Source organism: Mycteria americana, chromosome 9 (assembly GCF_035582795.1).
Source record: "Mycteria americana isolate JAX WOST 10 ecotype Jacksonville Zoo and Gardens chromosome 9, USCA_MyAme_1.0, whole genome shotgun sequence".
Taxonomy (NCBI): domain Eukaryota; kingdom Metazoa; phylum Chordata; class Aves; order Ciconiiformes; family Ciconiidae; genus Mycteria; species Mycteria americana.
The window spans coordinates 11,805,135-11,817,188 of NC_134373.1; the positions used below are offsets into that span (position 1 = coordinate 11,805,135).

The 12,054-nt window shown below is 35.6% G+C and overlaps 1 protein-coding gene across 4 annotated transcripts in view; it reads right to left on the reverse strand.

Annotated features, from left to right (window-relative positions):
• The window catches only part of PGAP1 (post-GPI attachment to proteins inositol deacylase 1), a 46,544-nt gene that overhangs the window by 13,991 nt on the left and 20,499 nt on the right, over positions 1-12,054 (reverse strand). For all 4 annotated transcript variants that reach the window (XM_075511992.1, XM_075511991.1, XM_075511988.1 and 1 more), the window contains 13 exons: positions 10,768-10,843; positions 10,409-10,482; positions 10,263-10,314; positions 9,464-9,530; positions 8,452-8,560; positions 8,037-8,075; positions 6,864-6,957; positions 6,110-6,200; positions 5,694-5,891; positions 3,462-3,594; positions 2,239-2,289; positions 783-1,006; positions 323-427 (listed from right to left, as the gene is read on the reverse strand). In XM_075511992.1, the coding sequence (XP_075368107.1) occupies positions 323-427; positions 783-1,006; positions 2,239-2,289; positions 3,462-3,594; positions 5,694-5,891; positions 6,110-6,200; positions 6,864-6,957; positions 8,037-8,075; positions 8,452-8,560; positions 9,464-9,530; positions 10,263-10,314; positions 10,409-10,482; positions 10,768-10,843 (1,313 nt within the window). The remainder of the gene's footprint in view (positions 1-322; positions 428-782; positions 1,007-2,238; positions 2,290-3,461; positions 3,595-5,693; positions 5,892-6,109; positions 6,201-6,863; positions 6,958-8,036; positions 8,076-8,451; positions 8,561-9,463; positions 9,531-10,262; positions 10,315-10,408; positions 10,483-10,767; positions 10,844-12,054) is intronic.

Sequence of the window (12,054 nt, forward strand, 5' to 3'; positions counted from 1 at the left end):
TTCTGTAACATTTGGAAGGATTCAATGAATTACAAATGAAAAAGTCCCAGTTAAAGAAGTCTTTATGTGACTGATTGTTTAGATAGCAAATACTTCATTTAAGTCCATGTGGTAAATACAGGTGATTTTCTCCCACTTAGCTGAACTACAGGTAATTTGCATGCATTTCACCTAGTCTTTAAGATTTAACCATGCAAGTTCATGAATCTCTATGTAGGCTGAACAATTACATGTCTGTGCAGCATAAATTAAGTGTTACCACACAAACAGAAGTAGTAAGAAAGAAGCAGGAAAACAAAAACCGGAGATTAGGCTACAGTACCTTGATTTCACTTCAGAAGTACTTGAATTCATGAGAATTTCTAAAATGCATACGATGATAATAGCTGTAGATCTACATGGATCAGGATCAAGTTTAACATTGTACCTGCAAAGAAATAGTTTAAAAAGCATGTTACTGCTAAACTAGGCTACCAAATAAAATCCAAGTTGGGAACAAGCATGTGCTAATAACAACAAACATACATGAATCGTATATGGCATCACAGCCTGATTTTAAATCCTTTCTGAATCATTACTTTCTTTGACATATCACTGATTCACTTAACACCTACTTATACCATAATATAAACCAGATTGCATAGAAAAAACAATTATAATTAACAGAAGTCTTTGATACTATAAGGTAGCTAATAAAGTAAAGAGTCAAACATTTGCAATTTTTATTATCTTCAAAGGTTCTTATTCTTTTCTTCCACCTTACTGGCCATTTAAGAAGTTACCTGAGATTTTTTAACCAATAAATTAAAGATGGCAAGTTGAGCAGCATAATCCATGTGAATAAGTTGAGAACTGTAATGTGCATCTTAAGACTGTTAACAGCTTCAGCAATTGTTGTATTGTTGGAAAGAGACTGTGTTGCTTCTGAAATACTGTTCGTTGAACTCTGGTTTTTGACTGTGTGTATACCGGAGTTCTGTGAAGTTTCTTTTGAGTGGTCTGAATCCTGAAAATAAAAGAAAGAAGTTACAAAAACGTGCACAGGCTTGTAAGAACCCATGCTGGCAGAGGAGGAGGGAAAAACATCATAACAGTATCATACCAGCTCTGATTTAAGAAGAAAATTTGCAGTTTATCCCTCAAAAACCCATCAAAAGCAAAGTTCAATAGTTCAATTTTAAAGCATCTAGACTTAACCAGAAATTTCTCATATACTAATAGTTTATATGTCTTTGGAAGAAAAGAATGGAGAGTGGAGATGCCCTGACACACATGCAGTGATAAGAAATGGAGTTCCTGGAAGGAGGAAGAACAGAATACAACGAGTAATAAAGCATGTGGGTGAAAATCACAGATGATCATTCATGGAAAAAGATACAGGAGGTAATGCAACTGGGAGTAAAATATTATCTGTAGGACGAGATAACAAAGATAAACTAATGGGTCTGCAGATGCTAACTTCCAATGACAGAAGCCCCCCCCCCCCCCAATGAAACAAAACCAAATTATACGCAGATGAAAGAAGAGAAGGAGACGATTTAAAACTAAACACACAAAAAACGCTCAGAGAAACCCAAAGAAAACTGTCAACAACTTTTTCTGGCAGACTGCTTTTTTAACTATGTTCCATGTTTGCAAAAAAGAACAGGCAATTATTATATGCTTGTATCCACACCTGCGAACATCTTTGATCCTATACCTTAAAGTAACTGAAAAAAGAAACAAAGTTAACAATGCATGAAACCCAATCCTTCTTCAATTTACTGCAATCTCAGTCCATCTCCATCTAATAAATCATATTTGTCATCTCCTGATTAAAAAAATCCCTAAACTCCAGAAACTACCTATGTGGAAAAAAATATTTAGCTGTAGTGTAGATTATTACCTAGAAATTAAATTTATTCTTTTAGATAAGGCATGCATAATCGCATACCAAAATTCAGACAAAACTATCATTCTGTATGTATTCAGGGACTAAGTTCTCTTCTTAAATGCACTTCAGACAAGTTTACACTGCAGTGATCTTGAACAGTGAATCGAATAGTCCTATGTGATAGAACAGGCTACTCATGTCCTGGCTTTTCTTTCACATCATGCACACAGCAAGTAAACTACAGCCATCCAGTCATCACAGCACAACCTAATATTACCAAGGCAAGATGATAACAATTCATAATGCATAGGTTCGCCAAACAATTTTTGGTCACAGCTTTGAACAGAAGCAGGAAACAGACTTACCCCATTGAGCATGTTTTGTTCTGCTCTTACATTCACATGCAGTTTTATGACCTGTAAGACAAACAGTTCAGCTTTTTTAGTAACGTTTCTTCACACAAAAGCTGTAGTATAGAAGGAAAAAAAATTGGGGGCTAATTATTTTTTGTCCCTTTTTATAGCTAGATGATTCTAGGACCCCAATGGAGCAAGAACTCCCTCTGCCTTTTTTATCAGCAGCATCCAAAGTGCTGTCTTAAGGAAGGATTTCCAAGCACAGAGAGAAAATTTATGCTGCTCTGCTTTCTCCCCTTCCACTGGGCTCAACAGAGAATACAGAGTGGAAAACCTACATATTCCTCACCCCTTCCTGCTAGTTCAGTTCTACTTCACTTTCTGCAGAAACCCATAAACAGGCGCATAGAAAAAGTCCCACAACAGAGATTTACTGCAGAAGGGGGAGTAATGTCAGCACAGGAACATCCTTCACAGGGTCACCTTATGTCACAGGGAGTTCAACTAGAGATAGCACTCTTCCTCAGGCTGTGCTTTCAGCTGCCACCTACCTGCTTCAGACCACCTGTAAGCTGCTCTGCTTTGTGCCCCTACCCCCAGATGCAGGCTCCAATGCTTCCCTAGTAGCCAAGTATAGCAGCTGATTTAGCCCTATATAACCATAGGGTGAATCAGGTAAGTTAGATGCTCTGATGCAAGGAAGACATGGAAACTGAATGGCAGGGACTAAATATGGATCTTTGTGGCACTACCTAAGGGATCAGATTAGACATATAATAAGACTATCCTAATTCTACAATATATCCACCCTCCTTCCTTTTACTCCATAAAGATTTGTGAAAAGTCTTTAAAGATAGAAAGTATTCTACAGAACATTCCAAGTCCTTCCTTTGCTAAAGTTTCTCTTCAAGGGAGTTATTAGTCTTTGATTTTATAACATTACCTATCCATAAGTTAAAAATTGCAATTATATGCATTATTGTAGTGGGCATACGGGACCATACGTTTCTTTGGAAGAAGCGTTATCAAAAGAAGAAAAATAATTCTAAAAATTACAAGATTGGGAGAGTCTGCTAAGTTCAAAAAAGACCTATTTCAAGTATGCAAACAATAACATTTCTTTTAAGTATGAAAAATGGTAATCTGTATTTTTGCTTTTAACATGGGGTTAATTTAAAGCATACAAAATTTTGAATTCAGTTATAAATTCAAAATGTCTAGCCTTTCAGTACCTTAAACAAGTATTGAAGATAAATAAGGACTACAGCAAATGCACCGCAAGTGGTCCAGCTAACCAAAGCAAGGGATAACACCCCCCAGAGTCTTCTTGGTGTAATCAACCTATCTTTTTGAAGTACAGTAGGTCTAAAAAAAGAAACAAAACTGCTGTTATACTTTTGTAACAACATGAGACATACAAAGATCAAAGAATAATTCTGTTTCGTGAATGATTGAAAAGAATAAATTGTTCCGGAATATTAAATATTAAACACTGGAAAAATAAAGTTACACAAATTTGAACATATATACCAACTGCTGCAGAAGCTACTTTGCAAGAAAAACTTTCTTATCAAATGAACTAACAAAACAATCTTACACCTTCTAGAATGTATGTCTGTAACTAACGTATTATTTTTACTTCATTTGGGGAACATAAAGGATACGTTGGTGAACATAAAACATTAGACAATGCTAACTGTAGGTCTGTGTCAGTCACTAAGTTCTTCTGTTCAGCCCAAGAGAACAAGTATCTTATCACTGCACAGCTGCCCCATGAAAGTGACTCCTACTACAAATGTTAATGTGCTGCAGTGTTCCATGATAGTACAGCAGTATACAACAATAAGCCTCCAAGAGATTAATTCTGTGACAAACATTCTTCCCAGACAGGAATTTCTGCTTGCTCACAGTCTGAGAGACACAGAAAAGCTTATTTTAAGTTTCTGGATTCCAGCTGATACAACTAAGAGACAAGTATGAATCTGAAATGACAAAGATGAGCTGAGAAGGTGTGACAATGAGGGGAATGTAGTGGGGAGGAAGTGCAATAGAACTATGAAAAAGTCTGTACTTCTTGGATATTCATGGGATATTCCAGTACTAAAATTGACATTGAAAACAGAAAAGGCATTATTTGGAAAACACAATTTTAAAAGCCTTAGCAACAAATATTGAAAATAACCACAAAAAGAAGGCTAGCTGACAAGAACAAAAAATTGCACAGATAGTGACAAATTATTTGCTGCTGGCCATATCAGATCATTTCAGAACACTGAGCAAAAGTCAAGTGAATACTATCTACTTTAGAGACATTTACAGAAAATAATCCCCCCCCCCCCCGAAATTCAGGAGTAGATCAAAAACTGTATAAGGTACTAGAAGTGTGTAAGGCACTAGAATTTCAAAACAAACCAGCTGTCTTACAGGTAGGCACATGAAATCTTATTTTCCTGCCTCTGCCCAAGACATTCTCGGAGTTTGCAGGAAATCAAAAGCTTTAATGAAAAGATTATGAATTGAGCTAAAACCCTTAAAAATTTTGTAAGAGTAGTTTTAAAATTTAGAAGTTCATCACTTCGTCACTTAAAACTAATACTGAAGCATCCACTGTAACTTGTAAACAAGATGGCTGAGAAGAAATAGCTGACACCACATCTATTATTTGGTAGAATAAGACCAGAAGTGCTAGTGATGAAAAAAGAAAGAGTTCATTTAGCGGATATTTTTTTTGAGTAAAGAGCATCCCAATCAACTTTCTGGAGACAGAGAGTTGGCTCAAATCTAGCTGAGGACTGTTATCAGTGTCAGAACAGTCAAACCATTAAAATAGCTAAGCATGATATCCAATTTACTAATTTACTCTTCCAAAATCTTTTTATCTTCCTTGCCTTTTTTAAACCCACTTTCATATTTGAATACTCATCTGTACAAGGAACAAAACAAAAACAAACCCACAACATTCCTGTGTTCTTAGACGTGATCTATAAAATTCATCAGTCTTGTAGGGTGAAATGAACATCCAAGAAGTTTTTGTTTTACAAACCTGTTTGTATCCTTTAATGCAGTTTATCCAATATGAATAATGAGGAATGGATTGCAATGCTTCTGGTCCCTTTTCTAAATATACACACTTATTTTTCGAGCTGCTGAAAAGGGAATAGTTTAGTTGCTTTCTTTTCCCCAACAAGCTTTCCTCAAAAACAAACTGAAAACCTTTATAACAGCTGGTGAAGGAAACAAGAAAGCCATTTATGTTCCCTTTTGGAGATGTGGAATAAGGACTATGAGGCAATCCTCATACTTCGTTAGTACTTAACACTGACAAACCCAGATGTCTAAAATCATGTATGAACTATACTGCAGAATTCAAGCTGCCCAAGCACTCACACTGAAGCAAACAGAAAAAATTGACATGGTCACAGTCATCTAAAAGAGCATAATTATATAGCACAATGTTCTTTTACCTGAACAGAGTTAACCATAATGAAGAGAAGAGTCTCAGAGATGCAGAGAAAAATACTCCACTCCAGTAGGCAATGCCTGTCCCAAAAAGAAACAGAATCAGGGACACAAGGGGGAACCACGCATCCTGACTACTCAGTACAGCAGCATCCACCTCTGGTAGTGACAGTGATTCCCATATCTCTCTAAACCAGTTAAACCTGCCAAAAACATGAAAGCAGTATTACTTATCACTTCCAATTGCCATTACCGTAAGATACCCATCAACTATTCCTCCTACTACAGCCTTTCAAAAAAAATCACAGTCAGGTGTTCACAATGACTACAGATAAAATAATATTCCTCCCCACCAATAGTTTTACTGAAACTTCTGTTTTGGAAACTGCTTTAAATAAATAAACAAGTTATGCAAACTCACCCCTGCAGAAACACAACAATGCTTATAAGAGGTTCTACTTTGTAGGGTTTAGCTGTCCTAACTAGTTCAAGGGAAAAGTCTGAACACTGGCCTAGAATCAAGAACAGAAAGCATCTATAGTTATTATTTTGTCATGAACTTTAACAAAGATGATCCACAACAAAAATTAAATTCAGACAAAGGTTTGAAAGTTTACTTTAAAACAAGATAACCATGTCTTATAACAGTACTGCAAGTCAGCATACTTCATCAAAGCCCTTATTCATTGGATCACTCATATTAGGTAATATGTCACAAGAGCTTCTAGAGAGATTATGGAGTTTGTAACAAACACCACCTGAATGTCAATAAAAATGCATTTTGTCTGAAGACATGACTAAAAGTTAGAGTGCAAATCTCGTCTTCATGCAAGAAATAAAGTGTTTTGTATATATTAACAATATATTTTTAAACTTTTATATGTATTTTTAAGTAGACTTGAATTTATTCTAAAATATTGTGCAACATCAATCAGTCGCAAAGAAGGGACTGCAGAGTAAAATAATAAGGAAATATTCTGCTACAACACAACATTGGAGAGCTACCAACAAACAAAAACCGAAACTGAAGAGTGTAGATCCAAGTTCTTGCACAAGTTCAATGATACTTTGCTTAAAAAATTCACAACAGCTAGCTAGTCTTTCAACAGTAAATTGGACAAGTAATTTCTCTAAAAACACTTGTGACAGAAAAAAAAAAATTTCTAGAAAGCTACCTGTTGATATCAATGTGCTCAATTGTCCTCCATACGTAAGAAGAATATTAGAAACAATATAGACAGGAAGAGCACCAGCATGGAACCTTATTATCTGAAAGACAAGGATATAAGGATAACTTCTAATTTATATATATAAAAATATATTAAAAAATACACTCACAAAAATATTATCATGAAGCCAGCATGATAATGTGATTAGAAAAATCTTTCTTAAAAGATTCAAACAGTTTCTCATTTTGATGCATAAGTATTTGATAACCACCATTAGCAATTAATGTTATATATGGAAAATACTCAGATCTCTCAAAGGGCTAATCAAACATGTTTTGATAAATGACCAAATTAAAAATGAATGCTTTTTTTCCAGTCAAGACAAATATTAAAGAATACAGTAGCACATTAATGGTGTTTCAGTAAAATAAATTAAAAGGCCACTTTCCAAGCAAAACCTGCATATAGTTATACGTGCTTTTGGGCAAAGAATTTTTGGAAGCAATTTCATGTATGCTTTAATTGGCTTCCAGTGTCCCAAGTCATGATTAATATACAAATAGCACATAAATTCTTCTAAAATGATAACAAAATGAAAAATCATTGATATAAACGCATACATTCAGATAGAGAAACTTGCCAGTAATATTCCAGCACTACACTTAGGTGCTTGCAAATTAATTACTTTTTAGAATCAGAAAATTGCAGATGGCTAGTCTATTTTTACTGATACCAATGTCAAAATGTATTCTTCATTGATAACCGAAGAAAATTTGTTGAAAAGGAGCATATGGATCTGCTTGAGCTTTTTTTCCTAACTTTTAGTTGATGCCAAATGTATTTTAAAGTTTTAACACTACTGACTCATCAGGCAAGAAAGTGAAAGTGACCTACAGTATCATCCCTTTACAGATATTCAGCTAACCACAAAGCCAAATGCTCAACATTTACATTAGCTCTTTAGAGCTAGAGTGCTTTTCTACTCCTCTGAAAACTGAGGCCTGACATTTATCTGGATGGGATGCCTTGCCAAGTGACAAGGTTTTAAACGATCATTGAATAGTGTTCCTCTTGTCATTGAGAAGGAATTTGAAGTGCCATAGTCGAGAAGGGAGGAAAGGAAAACTTCTATAGATGCTACTGACATAAAAACCAATCTAGTACTAAAGGTTTTCTTACTTGCCCAAGAACCTGTAAAAGTGACGTCTTCAGAATTACCTTGATAAAAAAAGAAATATTTGATTATTTTATACAATGGTAAGCATACGTACAAAATACTTTTATTTTTAAGAAGCCAACTTAAGTATTAGAATACAGCAATCCCATAACTAAAATGTAGAACAGCTTACTACTGACTTCTTAAAAAGAAATGCTGTAAAGTTTTTCTTAGAAATGAGAGCCCAACTTTCAATATTACTCCAGCTGTTGCAAAATACTTGTAACATGCACTACACTTACAAAATGGCCAAACAGCCCACGTTTAGATTTGCTTAGTATTTGTTTTGATTCACTAGCTACATATTTTAAAAGACTGAATTATGCAAAAATTATACAGCAATGCAAATTAGCTATAAAATAAATTTGTATTACTCACTTCATACTGACAGTCTGAAGAAGAGTAAATATTTAACTCTGGAACCCTGCTGTCATTTTGAGGCTGAGCAATATGCAGTTTTGCAGAAATCTCAGTAGAAGATGGAACTCTGAAACAGCAACTTAGTTGGTAATTGTTGTCCTTACAATCAAAAAAAGCCAAACATGCCTTAGTTTTCAACAAGTGCACATAAAGCAGATCTAGTACACCAAGTGTCACCACAAGCTATGAGCTAAATGGTATCATGAACTTGTTCACCCTGCCACAAAGAACTACATAACATTCTCAATCCACTCTCCTCTGAGCTACCAAGGGCCATGATACTAATGAAAACAGACAAGTTTAGCATTAGTGTACACGCTGCCTCACAGAACATGTAAATATGCTGAGTGACAAGAAAGGGGAGGACAGATTCTCAAGAATGAAATTCAGTTTCCTGCAAGTATTACGTTGTTAGAAAATACAGGGGAAAAAAATAGGGAGGTATCCTTAAGACGTCTAAAATAAACATGGAAGACAGTTTTCCAACCATCTAAAATAAAGTCAGGTTGTTCAACTGCGATTCATGAGTGACACATATTTCAAGCTGTATCATTTGATTTTGTCAGGACCATGCTGCTGAAGCGACTTAGGGCTGCTGTGTGATCCAAACCCTGGGTTATGGGAAGAAGCCAGCACGCAGAGGTTACGGGAAGAAGCCAGCATGCAGAGCAGCCTCCATTCCCCACTCAGGAGCGCGTAAAGATTATGCTGAGAATTTCAGATCAGCAAATCTGACTTCCTTTTTGAGAAAACTAGTGAGAACTATTAAACAAACAATTAGTAGATATTCTTATTCTGAGGAAAAGTCAAAACAACTTTGTCAACAAGGGCAGAAAGGTAAATGAGGAAAAGATGCAGAAGCCAAACCCTTAAGACTGGAGAAGTTGTCTCCCATCAGAAATATTACCATGACGGGATGCAAACATTCTTCAAAAACATATCAAGAAGTTATAATTGTTAAAGTCCTTACTTCGCTACAATTATTGAGTCTTCATGTGACCAGGGTATATGAAGTCTGTAAATACTAGGTTTTCTTTCTGAAATGGAAGAGAATTTAAAAATATAAAATTAATTAAGAACAAGATGTGGCAACTGTCTCCAAAAACTAAAATGCAAGTAAAACAAAGGTGGCATATAGATCGCTGTACAGAATCACTGGGCTTGCAGTTACGTGCCAATTGACATTGCAATGCAGATCAGTACAGTTAGCATTGAACAAAAATGACATTTTTTTTAACTCATGCTGTTACAGAACAACACAGCGAGACATCAGTATTTATAGGCAGGACAGTTATGAGAAAACTTCTGGTTTTCAATACAAAGCTGTAACCTCAAGCTAATAAATCCATCACTTTTTTCTTTTTTTTTTTTTTTTTTTTGAAACAAAGTCCTTTAGCATCCCATTCTGTTTAAGCTTATGTAGCTCAACATTCATATTTGAGTTCCATACTTAGCAAATAAAAATCTTAGCCAAATGTGCTATTCTTGAGAAACACTTTCAACGTAATGCAGAATCCTGCTGAAAGTTCAACTTCCCTTTGCTGGGAAGTAAGAAAAACAAACACGAGGACTAATTCCACATTTTCTTTGAGCTATCCCTCTTAACAAAAAGTGGAAATGAGAGATATTAGCAGAGACATTTGAGCAGATTATAACAATACTGTCTAAACCCCACTGCATGAGAGGACTTCTGTTTCCACCAGCTTCAGTCTTGAACTTGAAGCATTTTCAACAAGCTTTGTTTTATACTTTAGAAGACTTATAATTACCTTTGAGTGACTGGCAGTGGCTCTCTATATAAATTTTGAAAGCTTGATATATCTAGAACATTAAAAAACAAAACAAAACAAAACACAACACTTACATTCTGCAAACAGTGATTACATTAGCTTAAAAATTTAAGTAGTATTCTTACTTGGTTAAAGTGCTGGAGCTGTACATTGTAAAGTAAGCCAGTTGAATTTAATAGTATTTTGCTTGAAGAAAGCCCTGTAAAGGATGTATTATTTTCACGTATTAGATAAAATTATTTGAGAACTCACTATACCTTCAGATATCTTTTTTCCAGGAGACTTATATGCTTCTATATCTGTTAGTCAAAACCCCACACTTCTTATTTTTTGTCTGTTACTAACAAAAGCAGTATTAGCTTTAGTAAAAACAAACCCCAAAACACCTCCTGACCATTGGAATTTTTAGGCAAGTTTATTATCCAAATGTTAGTAATATTAGGTTTTTATTCTTTTTTCTCCAGAAGTAATACGATATACTTACCAAATGAAAAAAGATGTGTTACAGGAAGCTGTACTGTTCTGGAATCCTCTTTGAAGAATTCACAGTCCAAAGTATACTGCAATTCAGGATATTAAATACAGATCTAAACCGAGCACAAGACTATAAAGCCTTTGCACTTGCCAAATTCTATTCACAGGCTCAGGCAGAGTCCAGGACACAAATACTGAAAAGCCACCTCTCCACACTCCACTGATAGGGACTGGCAGGTAGTTTGTTCCTGTACACAGCAGTACAAGTTTGGGTAGCTTAAGCATGACTTCCAGGTTACTCTAGCTCTCACCCATCTGCAACAGCCTTCAAAAGGCTATTCAAAGAGCTGAGAATGACTAGAATCCAGTTCACATCCCTCCTTCTCAGGTACATCTTTTTTTTGGGGGGGTGTTGCAAAGGAGAGTGACTTGTCCAAACTCTGGATACAATTTCCTAAGCAAAAAGAACCTTTAGTTTGTCTCCTGAAGTTTAATCACGCAAAAGCAAAGCAAAGTATCCAGCAGGTATGAGTTCTACCATCTCCAATAAGTATTTAGTTCACTTGAAAATTATTTTCCAACCCATTGTAAATCCAGCATTTGTTTACTTTTTAAAAGCAGTATCCAAGATTTAACACTGGACTGCAACTTAGCAGTTGAGCTCTCTTCTACCTTTGCTTATCCCGAACGTTGTATATTACTAATTTAACTCCAAGATGTCTGTCACAACTATCTGAAGATACACTCATAGACGAGCATTATAGTCACTTCAACTGTGAATAATTTCTTGGATCATGGATTATTATACCACAGGCACAGAGACTCTATTTGTGTTGCAGAAAGGAATGTTAGATCTACTTAGACTTTAAATTCAAGTTCAGTGTTCTGCCATTTTCAGGACTAACTAGAAAGGCCTGCCAGACCCAACTGGGTAATATGCAAAGTCTGCTTAGATTCACTGCAAGTGTTCCTCTTACTGGGATCTTGAGAGGCCTTGATGCAAAGATATCCAACTCATCTGTGAACTATTCAGAACTATCAAACTCTGCACAACTCAGTCTACCACATTATTTGTGGTCTTAGAGCTTGCAGACCTATCTGTACCACGCTCTCCAGAATCCATATGTGGTGTCTTCAATTATCTACGGCTTTCTCCACTACCCTGGACAAGAGAACTGACTGTTCAAAAAGATAAATATTCAGGAATGCAATCAGAATACTAAGAAAACCAAGGAAGAACAACATTGGAACCTCCAACAAGAACTCTAAGAACTGTTTTGAGAACTGTTGCTTTGTA